Source organism: Scyliorhinus canicula, chromosome 18, assembly GCF_902713615.1.
Source record: "Scyliorhinus canicula chromosome 18, sScyCan1.1, whole genome shotgun sequence".
Lineage (NCBI taxonomy): Eukaryota > Metazoa > Chordata > Chondrichthyes > Carcharhiniformes > Scyliorhinidae > Scyliorhinus > Scyliorhinus canicula.
In genome coordinates this window covers 65,752,631-65,777,439 of record NC_052163.1, presented here as the reverse complement: position 1 = coordinate 65,777,439, position 24,809 = coordinate 65,752,631, and the positions used below count along the sequence as shown (strand labels likewise).

The 24,809-nt window shown below is 46.0% G+C and overlaps 1 protein-coding gene across 1 annotated transcript in view; it reads left to right on the top strand.

Moving 5' to 3' along the window:
* The window catches only part of acox1 (acyl-CoA oxidase 1, palmitoyl), a 109,953-nt gene that overhangs the window by 12,394 nt on the left and 72,750 nt on the right, over nt 1–24,809 (top strand). Inside the window, 3 exon segments of the mRNA XM_038777335.1 lie at nt 2,622–2,738; nt 2,741–2,780; nt 20,262–20,422. Of these exon segments, the coding sequence (XP_038633263.1) occupies nt 2,622–2,738; nt 2,741–2,780; nt 20,262–20,422 (318 nt within the window).

Genomic DNA, 24,809 nt, shown 5'->3' with positions numbered 1-24,809 from the left:
GGAACCCCTTCAGCTCTGTCCCTCCCCCTTTTGGGTTCACTGGGAATGTCTCACTTTTGCCCAGGTTAAGTTGCTAGCCCGAGAAGGTTCCAAACTCTTTCAGTATTTGCAGTATTGCCTTCAGTCCCTCCTGGGTCTTTGAGACATAGAGGAGCAGGTCATCGGCATAGAGTGAGACTCTGTGCTCTCTGTCTTCCTCTCCGGATTTCCTTCCAGCTTTTTGCATCCCGCAGGGCTATCGCAGGGGTTCTATTGCTAGCGTGAACAAGAGTGGGACAGGGAGCTGCCCTGTCTTCTACTTTCTGCAGCTGGAAGTATTCAGGGCTGGTGGGTCAGTCGAACACTCGCTTTGGGAGCGTTGTACAGGAGCCTCACCCAGGAGGTGAATCCCGCTCCGAGCCCAAACCGTTCCAGTACCCGAGGAGGTAGCTCCATTCGACTTGCCAAAGGCCTTTTCTTGCACTAGGAATTCTAAGGTGGAGGAGGACGAAAGTAAAAATCTAAAGTTATTGAATTCCACGTTGAGTGCGAGGGCTGCAACATGCCCAATCGGAAGATGAGATGCTGCTCCTCCAGAATGCACTGTGTTTCCTGGAACATTCCAGCAGGCCAAGGCTGGACATGTGGGCATGAGAGCAAGATGCTGAGTTAAAATAAACAAACAACAGAAAGGTTGGGGTCTTGCTTGGGGACTGAGCGAAGATGTTTTGCAAAGCACTCACCCAGTCTGTGTTTAGTCTCCCAATGTAAAGGGGACCACATTGAGAGCAGCAAGCGCAAACCAGCGAGGGCGGATCCAGATTGCGCCGGGCGGAGCAAGTCGGGTGATTCGCTGACGTTTTGGTGCAGAGCCATTTGGGTCTCTGTGCGCGATTCACCCGTTGTGCCTGGATCCGCGCTGGGCGCAATGGGGTCGCTGAACCGCGCCTATGGTCTTATGGACAGGAGGGGAATTGAAACAGTGGTCCACGAGGAGTTCAGCAACACTTAGGGAGAACATTTCATCAGTGACTCTTCAGAAATTCATCCCCCTTTTTTTGGGGGGGGATTTTTAGAAATCCCTATCTCCTCCAGACTGTCAATGAGGCAATGTCAATAATTAATGTTTGTCACATGTTCCACTTTATTAGGATTGGAACGGGACGATTATGAACAAACAGGTACTTAATAGAACACAGAAACAGTCACTTGTTCCTACATTTAACCTCTGGTGTTTATGCGTTTCGTGAGCCAGCTTTCTCCTTACTAATCTCACCCTCCCAACATATCTTCCTAGTCCTTTCCTCATATGTTTACCTGACATCCCGTAATACCTCTGCATTAATCACCTCAACCACTCCATGTAGTGGCAAGTTCCACAGTCTATCTCTCTCTAGGTGAAAAGGCTTCTTGTGAATTCCTTATGGTTGACTGTTATTTATGGCCCATGGGTTTTGGACAGTCCCACAGGTGGAAAATATCTTTTACACATTAGCCCCAGCCTGCCCTTCTTTTTGGAACCATCTCAGTTTATTCTAGCAAATTATTTTCCACCTGTTTCAGTACCTCCAAGATCTTCGTGTGAGGAACCTAAGCTCCACCAATCACATGAATGTCACCCTATTGAACAGCCCTGGCAAAATTCATGCAAATATGTCTCTTCAACAAGGCTTTGAATATCTTTGCATTCTGAATTGTAAACGTGTGAAGAGTTTCTGGACTTTAATTGGAATGAGGATGTGATTCCTAATCCAATTGTAAAGGGCTCTTCAACTAAAACAATTTGAGAATGGGCAGCACTGGTAGCATTGTGGATAGCACAATCGCTCACAGCTCCCGGGTCCCAGGTTCGATTCCGGCTTGGGTCACTGTCTGTGCGGAGTCTGCACATCCCGTGTGTGCGTGGGTTTCCTCCGGGTGCTCCGGTTTCCTCCCACAGTCCAAAGATGTGCAGGTTAGGTGGATTAGCCATGCTAAATTGCCCTTAGTGTCCAAAATTGCCCTTAGTGTTGGGTGGGGTTACTGGGTTATGGGGATAGGGTGGAGGTGTTGACCTTGGGTAGGATGCTCTTCCAAGAGCTGGTGCAGAGTCGATGGGCCGAATGGCCTCCTTCTGCACTGTAAATTCTATGTAAATTACAGAACCGCTGGTCTAACCAGCAGTCTATCTGATATTAAAAATTAAAACCCCTGCTTTTGAATTCTGTTTCACTAGAAATGAATCTCAGTCCTTCTTGAAAAAAAGAAAAATGGCTTTGTTAATCTGTATTGTTACTCTTGAGGATATGAGTTTCTGTTCTCTTGGATCCCTTTGCACCTCTACTCTGTTTGCACTCTTGTTTCCAAGGAGTATTTGAGTTGAGTCACAGCTATACAATCAGGGTATAGAAATAATTGTAGACTGGGAACAGATTGGGGATTGATTAAGAATGTGGAGCGGAGATGAACGATCTGACTGAAGAAATGTTAGCTGAATCCTGCTGTTCTAGAACCTGACCCAGTGGTTGGAACTCTTAGCACTGAGGCATCACAAACTGTGTTTGGTGAAGAGTATAATAGAGGCCTGATTGAACACTCTCTTGACTTACTTGACTAACTTGCTCTCTAACTACCTCACTCAACACCATTTCTTTACATTTCAGAAGCCCTCGTGCTCAATGATCCTGAGCTGCAGCATGAAGACCTGAACTTCCTGTCCCGTAGCGAGCGCTATGATGTGGCGGTAAAGAAGAGTGCGCTGATGGTGAGGAAGATCCGGAGCATGCCATCTCAAATCCGGAGGAAATCATGTGGTTTAAGAGGTGTGTGCAGTTGAAGGCTTTGTTGGCTAAATTTGTAATAATAATAATCTTTATTGTCACAAGTAGGCTTACGTAATATTGCAATTAAGTTATTGTGAAAAGCCCCCTAGTCGTCACATTCCGGCGCTTGTTCGAGTACACAGAGGGAGAATTCAGAATGTCCAATTCACCTAACAAGAGTGTCTTTCGGGACCTGAGGGAGGAAACCGGAGCAATCGGATGAAACCAGGGAGAACGTGCAGACTCCGCACAGACAGTGACCGGGAATCAAACCTGGGACCCTGGCGCTGTGAAGCTAACCACTGTGCTACCAAGCATAATCTTGCCACCCCCACCTCTCAAATATGTAGAGAACAATGGAAAGTGCCTTGTCTTGAGAATCATTGGCTTGTATTCCCTTGAGTATAGATTAAGGGATAATCTGATCGAGGTATTAAAAATGTTCACTTGGTTCGATATGGTTCTGGAAGGAGAGGAAAGAATTGAAGCTAGGTGGCTCAAAAGGCGAATCAGGAAGCACTTTTTTACAGCGTGTATTGGGAACCTGGATCTCTTAAATCTGTAGATAGAATTGTAGAATAGAGTCATAGACATCCTACAGTGCAGAAGGAGGGCCCATTGAGTCTGTACCCACCATCTGAAAGAGCACTCCACCTAGGCCCACTCCCCTATGCCATCCCTGTAACCCCATAACCCCACCTAACCTGCGCAGCTTTGGCCCTAAAGGGCAATCTTTTAGCATGGCCAAGCTGCCTAACCTGCACATCTTGGCTAATGATAGACAATTGCAGCTGATAAGATTGATATCTATAGATTTTTGGTAAGGATATCAAGGAAACTAAAAGGTAGGTAAATTGCATTGAATTAGAAGCCGTAGAATTTACAGTGCAGAAGGAGGCCATTCAGCCCATCGAGTCTGCACCAGCCCTTGGAAAGAGTACGCTACCTAAGCCCACACCTCCACCCTATCCCTGTAACCCAGTGACCCCACCTAACCGTTTTGGACACTAAGGGCAATTTAGGAGGTGACGACTAACTGAGTTGATCTTCCAGAGGGCCAAAGGATGGGGTGGTGCAGTCCTTTTATTCCGAGTCCAAAAAAATCTATAGATCCCTGTCCTGAACATATCAATGACTGAGCATTCAGTCACTGGGGTAGAAAATTCTAAACGAATTCGAGTGAAGAAATTCCTCTTCACCTTTGCTCTAAATGTTTGACTTTTTATCTGATGAATTGTATGTCTCGAGGGGCTGAATGGCCTACTACTGTTCATATACTCTCCAGGGTCTGCCATGATGTTACACAGAAGGATCCTTCGCCAGCTAGAATTCTATGCAATTTTCCATTTTACCATTAGACTAGTACTGTCACCTTGACAGCGCAGTCATTTATCTCAAAATCGTGTTAGCGACAAAACAAGTGTCCTTTAAAATCCTACTTGATTCTTAAATGTATTATAAAATGAAAGATTACTCCCCTGCAGCAATGTCTCCAAACCTCTTCCTGCTTTGGATTTTCAAATCTTCCCATCAGATAATGGTGTTGCAAAAATTCATTTTGCGTGTTGGGAAAAGAGCTGAAATGCGTCCCTACAAATCGGCTACAATCAATCCTCCTGTAACCGCTGCTCTTGAGGTGGAAAGGTTGCAGTTTCGCTGGAGTCTGCTTGTGTGGAACCCGCTGGATGTCGATGAACTTTAAAGAACAAAATTTACCACCTAGAGCCCTGACGCCAATTGTGTGCCCTTTCTTGCCACCCTGACTGGGCCAGTCACTTATAACAGCATTCACCAGGAATCTAACCTGGAATCATTCATCAGCTGCATGGACTAAAATTTACCTGCTGAACCATGCGGGGAGGCTGTGAGATACCTGTTATTAAAACAAATCTGACCCAACTAAACTACTATTAATAAGAACCTGACCTTTTGTGACAGTAAACAATTAAACGGGAGTCGACTGTGAAATTCAAAGCTCTTTTATATATGGGGCATGGTAGCACAGTGGATAGCAAGCTGCTGCACAGCTCCAGGATATCAGGTTCGATTCCCGACTTGGGTCACTGACTGTGCGGAGTCTGCACTTTCTCCCCGTGTCTGCGTGGGTTTTCTCCCACAGTCCAAAGATGTGCAGGTTAGGTGGATTGGCCATGCTAAATTGCCCCTTAGTGTCCAAAAAGGTTAGGTGGGGTTACTGGGTTATGGGGATAGGGTGGAGGTGGGCTTAGGTAGGGTGCTCTTTCCAAGGGCCGGTGCAGACTCGATGGGCCAAATGGCCTCCTTCTGCACTGTAAGTTCTATGATTCCACGATAGATAATTTGAATTGAAGCAGCTTAAGTACGTTAACATCTAAATCTTCTTTAAAGGGGGAGGTGAGCGACTAACTGAGTTGATCTTCCAGAGGGCCAGCATGGACTCAGAGGACTAAATGGCCTCCTTCTGTGCTGTAACCATTCAGTTATATTTCTCTTGCGACCAAAGTCTTCATGACTAGAATTGAATGAGCCTGTGTAATCATAGATTCAGTGTTGGGTGCTGCAGGTTAATGTGGGAACAGAATATAAAATATTTCAAATACATTGTTAACTGTGGGGCCCGAACTGCCATAATGTAGAAATATAACACCAGTGCTTTGGTGTTTGGTTTGAAATTTAAAGTTTCAAAAGGATAACTGCTGTTCTATCAGTTCCAGAACGCTTAATTATTGATTTTGTTAATAATTAAATAGAAGTAACCCTACATTCTGCAACAGGTCAGCATTTGCTGTTCTACACTGAGTCATGGAGATTGGCTGCAGTCCACATGTATCTTTTATAAACATGTGCTGAGTGAAAGAAATGAAGACATGCGAGGACCAGGCCCTACTGTTCATAAAGAAGTTCCTGTGTGGAGAGAATTATTCATTCAGCTCTCTTTAATAATTCTTAACTGTAACCGTGGCACGTCTTTCAACACTGTCCTTCCCACCATTCCAATCTGGTCAAGTTGTAGGAAGGCCTGAATCAAACATTGAGTTGGATGAATAGAATGGCCGGTGACTGTTTATGCCATTGTTTGATTTCTGATAACCCCCCCACCACAAAACCAACTTGACCAAAGGAGCCATCACAGGTCAGGTTTAAAATGTGCGTCATGAATAATTACATCAAATCTAGAACCAATTAACCCATTAAATGCACTTCCAGCTCCCATGTACATTTGTTCCAGAGAGCATACTTCTATATCAGCTGTTCATCCTTTAAGTTAGGAGACATTCCCTCCCTTCCATGATCGCCTTGAATTAAAAGAACAAGTGTGTTAAGTATCTCTGACCTTTTAATTGCACTACTAACATTGCAAATGTTAGCTACAACCATACTTGGAAAATGTTTACTTGAAAACCAATATAAATATTTGAACTGCTATAAACTAGTTACTCTCCTTGTAAGGAAGTAAGAAAAGAAATCTCAGAAAGTAATTTAAAAAGCACAGTCACTAATTCAGTATTTTATGCACTCATTTTTGGAATTTGGAAGGCATCAAGCCTTCATTGGCTCTGCCAACTCCTCGTGTAAAGTTCTTCTCCTTGAGTTCAAATCTCTCCATGGTTCACCCACCCTTATCTGCAATCTCCTTTTAATTGCACTACTAACATTGCAAATGTTAGCTACGACCATACTTGGAAAATGTCCTCCAAGACCTATGTGTTCCTTCAACTCTGGACTCTGGTGCATCATTGAAATTTAGTTGCTTCATAATTGGCGAACATGATTGGATTCTAAACTCTGACGTTCCCCTCCTAAACATCCCTATCTGGATCTGAAAGAACAAAGAAAATTACAGCACAGGAACAGGCCCTTCGGCCCTCCAAGCCTGCACCGACCATGCTGCCCGTCTGAACTAAAGCCTGCTACCCTTCTGGGGACCCATATCCCTCTATCCGCATCCTATTCATGCATTTGTCAACAACATGCCCCTTAAAAGTCACTTTAGTATCTGCTTCCGCTACCTCCCCGGGCAGCGAGTTCCAGGCACCCACCACCCTCTGTGTAAAAACCTTTCCTTGTACATCTCCTTTAAATCTTGCCCCTCGCACCTTAAACCTATACCCCTAGTAATTGACTCTTCCACCCTGGGAAAAAGCTTCTGACTCTCCATCCTGTCTGTGCTCCTTATAATCCCATAGACGTCTGTCAGGTTGCCCTTCAACCTCCGTCGTTCCAGTGAGAACAAACCAAGTTTCTCCAACCTCTCCTCGTAGCTAATGTTCTTCATACCAGACACCATCCTGGTAAATCTATTCTGCACCCTATCCAAAGCTTCCAAATCCTCCTGGTAGTGTGGCGACCAGAATTGAACATGATATTCCAAGTGTGGCCGAACTAAGGTTCTATAAAGCTGCAACATGACTTGCCAATTTTTAAACTCAATGCCCGGCCGATGAAGACAAGGATGCCGAATGCCTTCTTGACTACCTTCTCCACCTGTGGTACGACATTCAGTGACCTGTGTACCTGTACACCCAGATCCCTCTGCCAATCAATACTCTCAAGTGTTATACCATTTACTGTATATTTGCCATCTGCATTAGACCTTCCAAAATGCATTACCTCACATTTGTCCGGATTAAACTCCATCTGCCATCTCTCTGCTCAAGACTCCAACCGATCCATTTCCTGCTGTATCCTCTGACGGTCCTCATTGTTTTTGATTGAGCTTTTGGTTACCTGTCCTAATATATCCTTTTTTGACTCGATGTCAATATTTTTCTCTGATTACATTCCTGTGAAGCACTATTGAATGTTTTACAATGTTAAAGGTGCTTGTAGATATTAAAATAAATAGTTATCCCCAGAGCAACATTCATAGAATCACTACAGTGCAGAAGGAGACCATTCGGCCCATTGGGTCGGCACCGACCGTCTGAAAGACAACCCGCCTCGTCCGCTCCCCCCATCCTATCCCCTTAATCCCACCTAACCTGCACATCCCTGGACACTAAGCTGGACAATCCAGCTAACCTGCTGGACTGTGGGAGGAGACGAGAGCACCTGGAGGAAACCCACGCAGACACGGAGAGATCTCGAACCTGGGACCCTGGCACTGTTAGGCAGCAGTGTTAACCACTGTGCCACCGTGCTGCCCAGCTTCAGTTTTACTATTGCTGATCACAGTAAGCTGAGCCAAGTGCGAATTATACAATTTTATAGCTTAATCTTATTTTAAAGATTGTAGTGTGCAACATTTGACAGTTTGAAGTGCAAAGTATCGTATAAGACTGTTACGAGGATAAGACTGTTTTCCTGCAACAGGACTTTGGACAGTTTAGTTAGTTTTGACGAGACACTTTAGGTTTATGCCAATTTGCTTTTCTTGCCTTTATCTTAGTATTGCCATCTTTAAATTTTCAGGCCGTTTTGTTATTGGTACAAGTAAAGAATTGGGTAATTAAAATGACAGGCAACCTGGAAGGGCTATTGGAGGCGTTGGACTGTGAGGAGGAAGAGGGCAAAAGGGCGGGTGTTGCATCTCCTGTGCTTCCATGGAAACATGTCGTGGGGAGGGGAAGGAATGTTGGGGTGATTGCAGTGGACCAGGGCGTAGAAGAGGGAAGGATCCCTTTGGAAAGCTGAAAAGGAAGGCAAAGATGTTTACTGGTGATATCAGAAAGTTGCATAAAGAAATTCCTGCAGTTTTACATTTATGAAAAATGCGAAGAATGTGGAATTTGTTGCCACTTGGAGTGGTTGAAGCGGGGACCATTGTTGCATTTAAGGGCAGGAATATCAAACAAGCATTCTTTGAATGGGATTATTCATGGATTGTTACCAGGTTGAAGCCTTTAACCATTTCTTTCTGTTGATATTACAATATTATTTGAACTCCCCTTTGCCAGAATTGTGTTTTTTCCTGTGAGGTGTTGCTGAATTATAGGTTGCTTTGATATTGTTTGGAGTTCAAACTTTATAAAATTCTTATATACTTACAGAGCGAAGGCTATGTCACTGCTGGTTCCACAGCTGGGCAAGGGGAGCTTTCTGCTCATTGGTAATACCAACGTTTGATTCTGTGTTAGTTTATATTTTTAGTAGGTTCATATTTTTTACTCATCTTCTTCAACAATATTTTAAAGCTGCAATATAAATACAAGCTAATAAAAGGTCCCAAGGAGCATTCTAAAACAAGTATGATGCTGAACCACATTGAGATGTTTGCCCTAAAGGATGAATGCGAGGTGGAGAGTTTGGCATCAATCGAAGCAACTGAAGACATAGCCACCAATGGGGGAGCAATTATAATTGGGGATGCAGAAGAGACAAGAGTTTGAGGAGCGCACAGATCTCAAGAGGATTGTGGGACTGAAGAAGAATGGAGATAGGGCTAGGCCATGGAGATTTCAAAGATGCGTTTCATATTTTCAATCTCGTAATAATGGCAGCTCACACAATACTGGGTCTTATAATATTACCTTCGCCATTCTAGGTGAATCTTTATTTTTTTATATACAGTAAATGTCAACGTACTTAGTGTTAATACCCTGTAAATAATAGTTCCTTGACCTCCCCTATAATATCTCCTCCCATTGGATTAAGCCCTTATCACCGGAAAACAGACAAATTTAACAAGTGTGCAATGTTTGCACATGTGGGGAAATCTAAAACTAGGGATCATCACCAGAAGATAGTCATGAATGAATTCTGTGAGAAAGTCAGGAGAAAGGTCTTTACCCAGAGAGTAGTTAGAATGTGTAAACTGCTACCCGATAGAGTGGTTAAGGATAAGCTAGATAGGCAAACGAGAGAGAAAGGAATAGCTGGATTTGTTGATGGGGTGAAATGAAGTAGGTTGGAAGGGAGATCGTATGGAGTATCGCCATAACCCCCACGGGGAAACCATTGTCGATCTCCCCGTGGAGTACGAGCTTCCCAGGTAGACGGCAGAGGCCACTCAGCTGGAGCTAGTTAAAGCCGGCCACAGCAGGGCCCAGAGTTGTTGGTTGACCCAACAAGGACTGGATTGGGAGAGGGACATAGAACAGTACAGCACAGAACAAACCCTTCGGCCCTCGATGTTGTGCCGAGCATTGTCCGAAACCAAGATCAAGCTATCCCACTCCCTGTCATTCTAGTATGCTCCATGTGCCTATCCAATAACCACTTGAAAGTTCCTAAAGTGTCCGACTCCACTATCACAGCAGGCAGTCCATTCCACACCCTAACCACTCTCTGAGTAAAGAACCTACCTCAGACATCCCTCCTATATCTCCCACCCTGAACCTTATAGTTATGGCCCCTTGTAACAGCTACATCCACCCGAGGAAATAGTCTCTGAATGTCCACTCTATCTATCCCCCTCATATAAACATCTATTACGTCACCACTCATCCTCCTCCGCTCCAAAGAGAAAAGCCCTAGCTCCCTCAACCTTTCCTCATGAGACCTATACTGCAAACCAGGCAGCATCCTGGTAAATCACCTTTGCACCCTTTCCAATGCTTCCACATCCTTCCTATCGTGAGGTGACCAGAACTGCACACAGTACTCCAAATGTGGTCTCTCCAGGGTCATGAACAGTTGCAGCATAACCCCGCGGCTCTTAAACTCAAGCCCCTTGTTAATAAACGCTAACACACTACAGGCCTTATTCATGGCTCTATCCACTTGAGTGGCAACCTTCAGAGATCTGTGGACATGAACCCCAAGATCTCTCTGTTCCTCTACATTCCACAGAACCCTGTCGTTGACCCTGTAATCCGCATTCAAATTTTTTCTACCAAAATGAATCACCTCGCACTTATCAGGGTTAAACTCCATCTGCCATTTTTCGGCCCAGCTCTGCATCCTATCAATGTCTCTTTGCAGCCTACAACAGCCCTCCACCTCATCCACTACTCCACCAATCTTGGTGTCATCAACAAATTTACTGACCCACCCTTCAGCCCCCTCCTCCAAGTCATTGATAAAAATCACAAATAGCAGAGGACCCAGCACGGATCCCTGTGGTACACTGTGGTACACCGCTGGTCTCCAGTCTGAAAATTTTCCATCCACCACCACCCTCTGTCTTCTATATGATAGCCAGTTATTTATCCAATTGGCCAAATTTCCCTCTCTCCCACACCTCCTTACTTTCTTCATGAGCCGACCATGGGGAACCTTATCAAAAGCCTTACTAAAATCCATGTATACGAACGACATCAACTGCTCTACCTTCATCTACACACTTAGTTACCTCCTCAAAGAATTCAATCAAATTTGTGAGGCGAAACGTACCCTTCACAAATCCGTGTTGACTATCCCGGATTAAGCTGCATCTTTCCAAATGGTCATAAATCCTATCCTTCAGGACCTTTTCCATTAACTTACCGACCACTGAAGTAAGACTAACCGGCCTATAATTACCAGGGTCATTCCTATTCCCTTTCTTGAACAGAGAAACAACATTCGCCATTCTCTAGTCCTCTGGCACTATCCCCGTGGACAGTGAGGACCCAAAGATCAAAGCCAAAGGCTCTGCAATCTCATCTCTTGCCTCCCAAAGAATCCTTGGATATATCCCACCTGGCCCAGGGAATTTATCGACCCTAAGGTTTTTCAAAATTGCTAATTCATCCTTCCTCAGAACACCTACCTCCTCCAGCTTACCAGCCTAGGTCACACTCTCATCCTCAAAAACATGGCCCCTCTCCTTGGTGAACACTGAAGAACAGTATTCATTTAACGCCTCACCTATTTCTTCTGACTCCATGCACATGTTCCCACTACTGTCCTTGACCGGCCTTAACCTCACTCTGGTCATTCTTTTATTTCTCACATAAGAGTAAAAAGCCTTGGGGTTTTCCTTGATCCGAACCGCCAAGGACTTCTCACGCCCCTCCTAGCTCTCCTAAGCCCTTTTTTTTAGCTCATTCCTTGCTACCTTGTAACCCTCAAGCGACCCAACTGAACCTTGTTTTCTCATCCTTACATACGCTTCCTTTGTCCTCTTGACAAGATATTCAACCTATTTTGTGAATCATGGTTCCCTCACATGGCCATTTCCTCCCTGCCTGACAGGGACATACCTATCAAGGACACGCAGTATTTGTTCCCTGAACAAGCTCCAATTTTCGTTTGTGCCTTTCACTGACAATTTCTGTTCCCATCTTATACTCCCTAATTCTTGCCTAATTGCATCATAATTACCCCTCCCCCAATTATAAACCTTGCCCTGCCGTATGGCCCTAACCCTCTCCATTGCAATAGTGAAAGACACCGAATTGTGGTCACTATCTCCAAAGTGCTCTCCCCCAAACAAATCCAACACTTGGCCCGGTTCATTACCCAGTACCCCCCTACTTGTTATCCTATCCACATATTGTGTCAGGAAACCCTCCTGCACACACTACAAAGACTGCCCCATCTGAACTGTTCGATCTATAGAGGTTCCAATCAATATTTGGAAAGTTAAAGTCACCCATGACAACTACCCTGAGACCTCCACACCTATCCATAATCTGTTTTGCAATTTCTTCCTCCGCATTTCTATTACTATTTGGGGGCCTATAGAAAACTCCCAATAACGTGACCGCCCCTTTCCTATTTCTAACTTCGGCCCATATTACCTCAGTAGGCAGATCCCCTTCGAACTGCCTTTCTGCAGCCGTTAAACTATCCTTGAACGGCAATGCTACTCCTCTACCTCTTTTACCACCTTCCCTGCTCTTACTGAAACATCTATACCCCGGAACTTCCAACAACCACTCCTGTCCCTGTTCTAACCATGTCTCCGTAACATCATAGCCCCAAGTACCAATCCACGCTTCAAGTTCACCTATCTTATTCCGGATGCTCCTTGCATTGAAGTACACACACATAAACCCACATTTCTGTCTGCCGGTACACTCCTGCGACCTTGATACCCTCCTCAGTACCTCACTACTCTCAACACTGGCTTCTGGACTACAGCTCGTTTTCCCAGTCTCCTGACTAATGCGTTTACACTCCCCCGAAGAGCCGTAGCAAATTTCCCTCCCAGGATATTGGTGCCCCTCAGGTTTAGGTGCAAACCGTCCTGTCTGTACAGGTCCCACCTTCCCCAGAATGTGCTCCAATTATCCACGTAACTGAAACCCTCCCTCCTACACCATCCCTGCAGCCACGTGTTTGTCTGCACTCTCTCCCTGTTCCTCACCTCGCTAGCACGTGGCACCGGCAACAAACCAGAGATGACAACATGGTTGTCCTCGTTCTCAGCTTCCATCCTAGCTCCCTGAATTCCTGTTTTAAATCCCCGTCCATTCTCTTACCTATGTTGTTGGTACCGATGTGTACCACGACTTGTGACTGTTCCCCCTCCCCCTTAAGGATTCTGCAAACATGGTCCAAGACGTCATGGACCCTGGCACCCGGGAGGCAACATACCATCCGTGAGCCTCTATTGTTGCCACAGAACCGTCTATCGCTCCCTCTAACTATCGAGTCCCCAATAACTATTGCTCCCCAATAACTATTGAAAATAGTGGGCAGTGTATTGTGCATAGTTTAATAAATCCTTTTGGATTCTGAATGAAAAGATAGATGTACATTTCGAGAGTGTCTGAATATACCCAAAGTTCCTCAAAGCATTTTGCAGCCAGTTTGAAATATAGTCACTGTTGTAATGTAAGACTACCGTGAGATAGTGTGCAATGCAGTGAATGGCTCATATGGACCATTCCAGCCCTTGAGTGCCCTTGTCCCATCACCGTACCCTTTCATACGGTGAAATTGGTGGGTGAGTGATAGGGAGTGGATGTTGAATTATGCAGGTTAATGGAGTGCTGCTTTTCTTTGGGCATTTTTGTTACTTGTGGACTCTTCTAGGTGGCACAGGCCCTGAAATACTGAACAGTAATAGCAAGAATGGTTTTGCTGTCTCTTGGCTTTTCTGTGAATGGAAGAAAAAGCTTTTCCCTGAATCTGACCTTTACCCTTAATCTTGCCTCTGATAGTGTTAATGGGGATAAAGGCAGATAAGTGGCAGATGGAGTTTAATGCGGAAAAGTGTGAGGTGGTTCACTTTGGAAGGAGTAACAGGAATGCAGAATACTGGGCTAATGGCAAGATTCTTGGTAGTGTAGATGGACAGAGAGATCTCGGCATCCAGGTACATAAATCCCTGAAAGTTGCCACCCAGGTTAATAGGGCTGTTAAGAAGTCATATGGTGTGCTAGCCTTTATCAGTAGGGGGATTGAGTTTCGGAGCCACAAGGTCATGCTGCAGCTGTACAGAACTCTGGTGCGGCCGCTCCTGGAGTACTGCGTACAGTTCTGGTCACCACATTATAGGAAGGATGTGGAAGCTTTGGAAAGGGTTCAGAGGAGATTTACTAGGATGTTGCCTGGTATGGAGGGAAGGTCTTACGAGGAAAGGCTCAGGGACTTGAGGTTGTTTTCGTTAGAGAGCAGACCAAGGCAAGCCAGCAGCACGGTTCAATTCCCGTAACAGCCTCCCCGAACAGGCGCCGGAATGTGGCGACTAGGGGCTTTTCACGGTAACTTCATTTGAAGCCTACTCGTGACAATAAGCGATTTTCATTTCATTTCATTTCAGAAGGCTGAGAGGTGACTTAATAGAGACATATAAGATAGTCAGAGGGTTAGATAGGGTGGACAGTGAGAGTCTCTTTCCTCGGATGGTGATGACCAACACGAGGGGACATAGCTTTAAATTGAGAGGTGGTAGATATAGGACAGATGTCAGAGGCAGTTTCTTTACTCAGAGAGTAGTAGGGGTGTGGAACGCCCTGCCTGCAACAGTAGTAGACTCGCCAACTTTAAGGGCATTTAAGTGGTCACTGGATAGACATAGAACATAGAACATAGAACATAGAACAGTACAGCACAGAACAGGCCCTTCGGCCCTCAATGTTGTGCCGAGCCATGATCACCCTACTCAAACCCACGTATCCACCCTATACCCGTAACCCAACAACCCCCCCTTAACCGTACTTTTTTATTAGGACACTACGGGCAATTTAGCATGGCCAATCCACCTAACCCGCACATCTTTGGACTGTGGGAGGAAATATGGATGAAAATGGAATAGTGTAGGTCAGATAGGCTTCAGATGGTTTCACAGGTCGGCGCAACACCGAGGCCGAAGGGCCCGTACTGCGCTGTAATGTTCTACGTTCTAAGTCCCCTGGCCCTGAAGAGTTGCATCCTAGGATCCTAAAATATTGCTCCGGTAAGATTCGTATTTGGGCTTTTCCAGTGTAAATGTCTGCCGTGGCACAGTGGGTAGCACACCCCTGTCAGAATGTCATGTGTATCCAACTTACACCTCAGGAACCTGAGGATAAAATTTAGGCTAACATTCCATTGATGTACTGAAGGGGTGCTGCACTGTCTGAGGCGCCATCTTTTGTATGAGGTGTTAACCTGAGGTCCCTTCTATCATCTCAATTGGGGATCAAAGATCCACGGCACAATTTGAAGAACAGGGAGATTCTCCCTCATGTCCCGGCCAATATTTTCCTCTCACAGATGGTCTGGTCATTGCTGTCTGTGGGAGCTTCCTGTGCAGATATTGGCTGACGTGTTTCCTACACCACAGACTGACTGCAATTCAGTGGCTGAGAAGCATTTTAGAATATTCTGAGGTTGTGAAAGGGTGACTGTATATATTTCTCCACAATATTTCTCTTCAAATTTGTTGATGACACCACCGTAGTGGGTCGGATTTCAAACAACGATGAGGCAGAGTACACGCAAACAAGCCTCCCATCCATTGACTCTGTCTACAATTCCCGGCTGCCTCAGAAAGGCAGCCAGCATAATTAAGGACCCCACGCACCCCGGACACACTCTCTTCCACCTCCTTCCGTCAGGAAAAAGATACAAAAGTTTGAGGTCACATACCAACCGACTCAAAAACAGCTTCTTCCCGAGGGCAGCACGGTGGCACAGTGGTTAGCATTGCTGCCTACGGCGCTGAGGACCCAGGTTCGAATCCCGGCTCTGGGTCACTGTCCTTGTGGAGTTTGCACATTCTCCCCGTGTCTGCGTGGGTTTCACCCCCACAACCCAAATATGTGCAGGGGCCACTCTAAATTGCCCCTTATTTGTAAAAAATAATTGGGTACTCTAAATTTATTTTAAAAATCAGCTTCTTCCCTACTGCCATCAGACTTTTGAATGGACCTACCTCGTATTAAGTTGATCTTTTCTCTACACCTTGCTATGACTGTAACATTATATTCTGCAGTCTCTCCTTCCTTCCCTATCTACGGTATCCATTGTTTGTACAACATGCAAGAAACAATACTTTTCATTGTAAACGAATACATGCGACAATAATAAATCAAATCAAACAATAAACACCTGTTAACACGCTTGAAACCTGCCTCGGTGCCCTGTCTGATGGGTGTGAGGGTGGGCCGGTCGGTGCTGGTGGGGGGGGGACCAGTGCAGACCCTGTGGGTGGACCGTGCTCCCCACCCTCCTTCCCTTCCCCTTCCCCGACCGCCCCCCGCACCGCCATCCCCAGGATTCGACTGGACCGTGTGATGTACTGGCCAGCTCGCATGCAGGGATCACCCAGGTGTAAGGTGCTACTATGGATGTGAGCCAGACATTGTCTAACGATGCAGAGCACCGGAGCTCATCGCAGAGTGGGTTGTCATCATTCTCGATCCCATGGACCAGACCCACTGTCACTGCCGCCCCGTGCCCCCAGGACGTAGCGCCACAGATATATGTCATGATGGGAGTGTGCATGCGGGGTGGTTTGGTGGTGTGGGAGGTGAGGTGTGGGTCTGGGATGGTGGTGTCCGTGTCCCTGGCCAGCAATACCCCCCCACCTCCTAGTTGGTGAACCATGTCGCAAAGAGGGCGTCCCGTGCGCGCTGGCGATCACGTTGTGCGGCCTCCCGTGCCTGCCTGAGAACCAGGGTCCAGGGCGGGTGGTCAGCAAGGGTGGGGGAGGGGGGGGGGGGGGCGGGCATCCCGAGGCACTCCGGCTGCATTGCCTGCCCCCGGCTCTGACAGATGCTCCCAGCCCCATCACAGACAGCACGGCCGGTGTCCGACCCAGCAGCCCGCAGTCTCTCCATGCCATTTCCTACCTCCTCTCTCTCGCTCAGGGGCCACAACGCCAGGTTCATGATTTTTATAAACACAAGTGAACCACACTGTCGGGAATCGGCCTATTGCAGGTGGTGAATCGCGGAGACCCCGCCCCGTAGGCAAATAATATGCCTACTGTACTTTCATCCCACGAATTGAGCGCCGCATTTATGCCATTTTCAGGGTGCCGGGGCATCCCGATTTGACGTCAAACCGACGTCTACCACGATTTTGGCATCAGTAGCTATTCTCCGCCCAGTCGCGTTTCACGATTTTGGCGTCGGCAAACGGAGAATCCCGCCCAAGATCTTTTTAAGATACATTTGGTTCAGTTTGGGGGTGACACGGTAGCACAATGGCCTTCTGCATTGTAGGGATTCTATGACTCTTATGAGCAAAGGTTAAACAGGCTGAGACTCTACTCATTGGAAATTAGAATAATGAGAGGTGATCTCATTGAAACATACAGGATTCTTAGGCTTGATAGCGTCAATGCTGAGAGGATGTTTCCCCCCAGCCTGGGAGAGTCTCAGACCAGAGGGCACCTAGTGGGCACATGTTAGCCTAGGCACATGTAGACAAAATAAACCATTGCAATAACTAGTTAGCATTAAAAATCACTTTGATCACCCATAAAGAGCTTCCATGCTGTCATGTCATGACGTCATGCTCCGCAAACCCCCGCTCAAACTGAACGTTTAATCTCTGAGCAGTGTAAGAATGGCAGTGTTGTGTCTCTCCCATCCTCCCACACTGATCACGCAGTAATGTCGTGTCGTTCCTGGTGCCAGAAAGGTTACTGGGTTACGGGGATAGTATGGAGGTGTGGACTTGGGCCGAATGGCCTCCTTCTGCACCGTAAATTCTATGATTCTATGTGTACAAGTTTCATAGAATTTATAGAATTTACAGTGCAGAAGGAGGTCATCCGGCCCATCGAGTCTGCACCGGCCCTTGTAATGAGCGCCCCACTCAAGCCCTCACCTCCACCCTGTCCCCGTTAAACCCATTGAACCTTTTTGGACACAAAGGGCAATTTGGCATAGTCAATCCACTTAACCTGCACATCTTTAGACTGAGGGAGGAAACCGGAGCACCCGGAGAAATCCACACAGACATGGGGAGAACGTGCAGACTCCACAGAGACAGTGAATTCCCAAGCCGGGAATTGAACCTGGGACACTGGAGCTGTAAAGCAACTATGCTAACCACTGTGTTACCGTACTAGTGCCATACTAACCTGGGGAAGCAGGCGCTGCTCCCACTCCTTGAATGGGGTGACTGATGAGTGAATTTGCCATAATGCCTTGCATTGGTGGCCACGTCTGTGTCACCTCTCTTTTATGTAGATGTGAGTATGAACCTTGGAGTTCAAAGCTTAGGGGCTAGGCTTCTAAATGATTCAAATAAAATTGGTCGCCAATTAGTGGCACACTCTAGCATTGCAATGCGGTCTAAATTGGCACAATTCATCGATAAAGAAGGGTCATGGATCTGATTAGACAACTGGTTTTCAACTTGTGGCAGGGGAGACATGCCTGATGCGTGTGAAGACTGAAATTAGCATGTCAACTTCATCCTTAGAGGTCAGCCTCATTCCCCAGCTCTCAAGTTGAACAGTCAGCCAGAAACTAATCCCTGTCAGCCTGGTCTCCTTAACCAGTAACCTTGAATTTGGTGACATCTCCTGCCCGCTGGCTTCACAGGGCTGCCTGAGTATTTCTCACTGCAATCGTCCTTCCCCTGTATGAATGTCTTTAGGCTTCCTGAGTCCCTCACTCTGCCCATTCAGTCTGGCCTCTCATGGGACCTCACCCATGAACCTCAGAGTCGTGACCAGTACTGATCCTGTGGCTTCACCTGCTCCCATCCACTTTCCAGCTGCCACTCTGGAAAGGCACTTCCTCAGCGGCTATATCACCACAAGCCCAACAAGGGGGACATTGAAAGTGCTGCCTGCAAACTAGCCGCCAGACTCCCTTAAACATCGAGGCTCACAGACATGAAGGGCCGCTAAGTCTGCCAGTGACCCTAGCTCCCCGAAGATGCTGAGACTGGATGTCTCTCTTTCCCCTCCCCCCAACCCGGCTCAGAGTGAACATATCTGGATCCCTCACGCCTGTTCACTGCCCTCTCTGTGACTGATTGGCTCCCTGGAGGGTAAAGGCTCTTTATATGCCTCGGGCATCAGCATGCCAATCCACAAAACATCAGCATGCCAATCCACAAAACATCAGCATGCCAATCCACAAAACATCAGCATGCCAATCCACAAAACATCAGCATGCCAATCCACAAAACATCAGCATGCCAATCCACAAAACATCAGCATGCCAATCCACAAAACATCAGCATGCCAATCCACAAAACATCAGCATGCCAATCCACAAAACATGTCCAACTGGGTATCTAGTTAGGCTTGGGTTTCTCACTTCGGTGGTCCAACATTGAATGTCATGTGCTTTGCAGATTTGTGAAGATTTCACTTGCTATTAAATCCAGCTCTAATGGTGGGATTGCAGAGTAATGTTTGGGAGAGTGGGGATTGCATTGAGATAACTGGGATTGTTAATCAACACTCTTGGAGATGACAGCACAGACTAACGATCTGAGGAGACTTTTGTCCAACTCAAAACATTTTGATTATTAGTGCAATCACTGAAGTGTATGGCATTTTTATATTGTAACGTATCAGCTCTCTTAGCATTGATTTGTCAGCCCTGCTCTGGGGTAATTTTTAAGCCTGGGTTCATGGGGAGGTGTACTTCAGATGCTAAAAGGTAGATCCTCACAGGTATGTTTGGATCACTAATATTGATGCCCTGACTTAGTTTGGAGAAACACCTCATGTAGTTCAGTGAGGACATCAGTTGAATATCTGGTACAAAAAAAACACTGCCCATGGGTCACGTAGACTGAGAAACTCCCATCCTGGCCTTTTAGCCCAGCTGGTCTCTGCTGTGGGCCTAGTAGGATTGCTGCAGTTGACTTGGTGCCCATAACTTAACAAAAACCAGGCACGGCTTCCTGCCCCTGCTCACCACCTGGGATTCTGCTTTCCCGCATGTGTTGGTTTTTGGGTACGTACACACTTAGGTTCATAATGAGGTGCACTTCCTTCGCATGAGACAACAAAATCACATCTGCTGGTCCCACATTTCTTCTCTTATGCTGGCCAACATCCTTTCCCTCAACCAACAAATAATTAATGATCGTCACCTCCTCAATCTGTGTAGAACACAGCTAGTGTGGGTTTCATTGCTTCATTTATGTGAAAAGTCAAACTTTGGTGGTAAGCGTTTATAAATACCAGTATTCATCAGGATAGATGAATAGGGATTTTTTGCACAATAAGTATTGCATGATTTTATGACCCATTATCCCGTGTCAATTATTGATTATATCCTACAGAATTTGTCTGGAAGCCAAAATAGAACCAATGGGCGTTCACTTTGTCATGTTCATACCCACCCTGGAGAATCTGTGCACTGCAGAGCAGAAAGAGAAATGGCTGCACCGATCTTACACCCAGCAGATCATCGGTACCTATGCCCAGACAGAGCTGGGTCACGGTTAGTGTTTCCAGAAGGTATTTGAAAAAGGGTCTCCAATTGTGGCACTAGAAAATTGTGAACACGACCTGGCCAGCAGGATGCCCTCATCTCAGCTAAATGCCAACTGAAAGGCACTGGGTGGGTGGGCCGCAGGTGCTTGGTGTGCAGTGTGTTCCTCATCTCAGCACGACTGTCGAGGCAGAGACCATACAGCAGGAAGATGCTGAAGACAACTGGTGGGCCATCCTTGCACACCACCAGGTGTAACTTGCTGGCCCATCTCTTGGCTGACATTGGCAGAGAGATGAAAGCTGGTCACCTTCACAAGGTTAGCTAAGGACAAGCATGTGGCACCAAGAGATCGACAAATTTGTCATTTTGCAAAAAATGGGTTGAAACGTTCATCTAACTCAGCTAAGAGGAAAGGGAGAATGGACCACTCAGGAGTGGAACTGTTCTTAACTCAAAAAAACAAAGAAAACTAATCTTAGCCTGGTTTATTGATGAATGAAACCCTGTACCATTCTGCCAAAGCCAAATTGAAATTGGAACCCAAATCTGGTGCTTAAGGATTTCTGTAGCAAAGCAGACTTTTATCCTATTAAAATATTTTGGTAATGACTAACATAGCCATTTTGTACTCTGATATACTGTGGTACTTTTAAGCATTATTCAATATTAATTTACCCAGCCTAGCTTCATTTTCACACCTGGAGAGTCGCTCTTGAGATGTTCAGTGTGATAAGCCATGACCATCACCCCAACCTGTCTTATCCTTCATCCTCCCACCTGCCCGTTCCGAGGTTTTTACTTTGGGTGGGTTTGACCCAACAATGTCACCGAGTGAATGTTGTCTAATTCTTTAATTTGCTAAATGCTCAGTGGTGTCTGTACTCTTATTCTGATGGCTTTTGCACGTTAATACTTTGCTCAGAATGCATTCTCTGAATCACTTTACAGAATTCATGCTGTTGATTTATGTAATAACGGATGGCAAGCAGTGTCTTAATTCACTGGCGTTCGCAATGTGAAAAAAGATGCCTAAACCCCAGTTTCTCCTGTTGCAATCCGTTCTGATGATTAACTGAATCTTCTCACTTCTCATTTACCCCACACTAACCAAGACGTTTACTATTTAATCCAGCCGGCCAATGTATGAATTCTGGACATTTGAGAGCTGGTAGTCTGTTTAACCCAGGGAACATTAAATCGAAGCGCATGTGTGTGTGTGCAAGAAGGTGTGAATATAGAGAGAGACTAGTCTGCAGAACTAGTATGCCATATATAATGTGTATCTCCCAAACTCAACTTTATTTATATCGTGAGAAAAATGGCTCACAGTAGAAGGTATGGATGGGCTTGAGTGTTTTGAAAGTACTCTATTTTCACTCCTCAGTCCCTTGTTTAAGTGAGTATGGTCTCCATAATCTGGGATTTGGCAGATTCGCTCACCCGGAGGTGATGTAAAATGAGGGATTGTATATCACCTGCTTCAAGATGAAACATAAGCACTGAAACTGCAGTAATGGAAAATACTGCAAGTCGATCTGCACTTGGAAAGAAAAACTGACTCATGCTGTCAAAGAGCCTCAGTGGCAACTGTTGCCTCCATATTTTTTCATTATGGTTGCTGCTTTGCCTGTGTCCACCATTTTTATTTTCCATTATTAAAGTCATGTGTGTTATGATAAACTTTTGAGGCATTCAAAAAAACATTTGTGACTCAAGTTATTGTCTGTTTCATCGAGTACTCATCACTGAGCTTGTTTTAAAGAACTTTAGATAATTGACAGGCTCTTGGGTAGTTTTCCTGATCAGCAGAGAGCCGGCTAACTCTCAGCTGTTGACAACTGGCACCGAGATCAGATACAAGTGCCAATCAGGAAATATTGCAGTCACTGTATGTTACAAAAGCCCAGATTTCATGGGAAATGCTAAGACTCAAGGGTGACATGGTGGTGCAGTGGTTAGCACTGCTGCCTCACAGGGCCAGGGTCAATTCCGACCTTGTATGACTAGAGTTTGCATATTCTCCCCGTGTCTGCATAGGTTTCCTCCCGATGCTCCGGTTTCCTCCCACAGTCCAACGATGTACAGGTTAGGTGCATTGGCCATGCTAAATTGCCCCTCCAAAAGGTTAGGTGGGGTTACGGGGATAGGGTGGGTGGGCCTACGTGGGATGCTCTTTTGGAGGGTCAGTGCAGACTTGATGGGCCGAAAGGCCTCCTTCTGCACTATACTGATTCTATGACCCAACCTGAAAGAGTTAACCCGGAGGTGTTACTGACCTGGACATAACATCGTGATGTGTACTTTGTGACCACGTATGCAGCAGATGCCCTTGATGGTCCCAGTGCCTTTAGTGGCTGTGACTAATTTCTGCTCCAGATTCAACACTTCCTTGCGCTAATAATTTTGCCTTGATTGACAGTGATTACTTCAGCATGCCAGAGTTAATCAAATTTCTAATGAAACCCGTATGTGTGTCTGTGTCTGTCCGTGTCTCTGTTTGACCCTTCTTGTTCGTGTTCCTGCAATCCCTCTGCCCGTGTCTTCACAGCTATGTGCACCGTGGGCGGCCAGAGCCCCTGGATCTCCACCTGGGCATGTTCTTGCCCACCATCCTCAACCAGGCTACCCCTGAACAGCAAGATCGCTTCTTCATGCCAGCTTGGAACCTGCAGATCATTGGCACCTATGCCCAGACTGAGATGGGCCATGGTATAGTACAGTAATTCGGTTAGAATTTAATTAGACTCAGAACTCTCAATCCTTTCAGTCTTTTAAAGCTTCTGGACTCATATGCCCACTTGGTAACGGGGTTATTGGTCTATCCCGAACTTCACATGTGCTTCCCATGTTAGTCCCGAACACAGCTAAGTAATCGAGATGTAGTTCGGATGGGGGAATGTTTCTTGCATTTGCACAGTTCTTCCAGATTTGGAGGTGAGTGATTGACACTGCATGTTCACCTGGTTTACAATCCAGTGCTCTCTATTGCAATCTCTGGGTAGCCTATCTCTCTCAAACAGTTCTTTGCTTCAACAAAAGGGTTGGAAATAGAGTTCCCAAGGGTTCTTAAGGAGCCCATGTCGAAACCTCTTGCATGTGTCTTTTTAAAATTGACGGTATTGCCGTAGGATGAACCCATTGGGCCATCATTGGATTGTCCGATTTAAAGAAGCAATTGTGTCTGAATGACTCTTCTGTTTCTCCCAGTTCCTTCCTCAATAAGATTCTCTTGTTTTAGAATCATGCCTGTCAGCCTCTTTGCATCACCAGTGACAAACAATCTGCAAATGTAACCACTTTTTAAGAGGGGGGGGGGATTTAGCATTTTTGCACTAATTACTGAGGGATATCAGTGGTAGAAAATGGGACACTTTTCTGTCCAAACACCCCTAGAGCAGTGCATGGCTTGGTCAGGGTATCTTTTATTGACCCAAGACAGGCTTTAACCCATCCCTTCTCCTTTCCTGCATGGACCATTGATACTTGATAACAAAACCCCCTTTATGTTCCCACACGTCTTTTGACTCCCGCATTCTAACTTCAAATAGAAAACAATTCATTCGATCAATAGTTTGCAGAAACCCTGGGCTGGATTCTCCGATTCTGAGACTAAGTGCTGACGCCGGCATGGGAACAGTGGTGTCTTACGACAGGAAAACGGCGCAACAGCTGCACTGATTCAGCAACTCTGAATGGGCTAGCACCATCGCAACGTGGAACAAACAGTTCCATGCAAACTGGTGCCAGATTTGCCGGGTCCATGATTGGCACACATGAGGCTCGCATGCCGCAGACGCACTTAAATGACCCATTTCCCCACTCACACCCGACAAGATGGCTGGAAGGAGAGCAGTGGGACGGTTCAGGGCCATAGAACATAGACAATACAGCACAGAACTGGCCCTTTGGCCCACGATGTTGTGCCGAACTTTTGTCCTAGATCAAGAACAAATTAATCTACACCCCATCATTCTACCGTAATCCATGTACCTATCCAATAGCCGCTTGAAGGTCCCTAATGTTTCCCACTCAACTACTTCCACAGGCAGTGCATTCCATGCCCCCACCACTCTCTGGGTAAACAACCTACCTCTGACATCCCCCCCTATATCTTCCACCATTCACCTTAAATTTATGTCCCCTTCTAATGGTTTGTTCTACCCAGGGATAAAGTCTCTGACTGTCTACTCTATCTATTCCCCTGATCATCTTATAAACCTCTATCAAGTCGCCCCTCATCCTTCTCCGTTCTAATGAGAAAAGGCCTAGCACCCACAACCTTTCCTCATCAGACCTACTCTCCATTCCAGGCAACATCTTGGTAAATCTCCTTTGCACCTTTTCCAAAGCTTCCACATCCTTCCTAAAATGAGGCGACCAGAACTGCACTCCA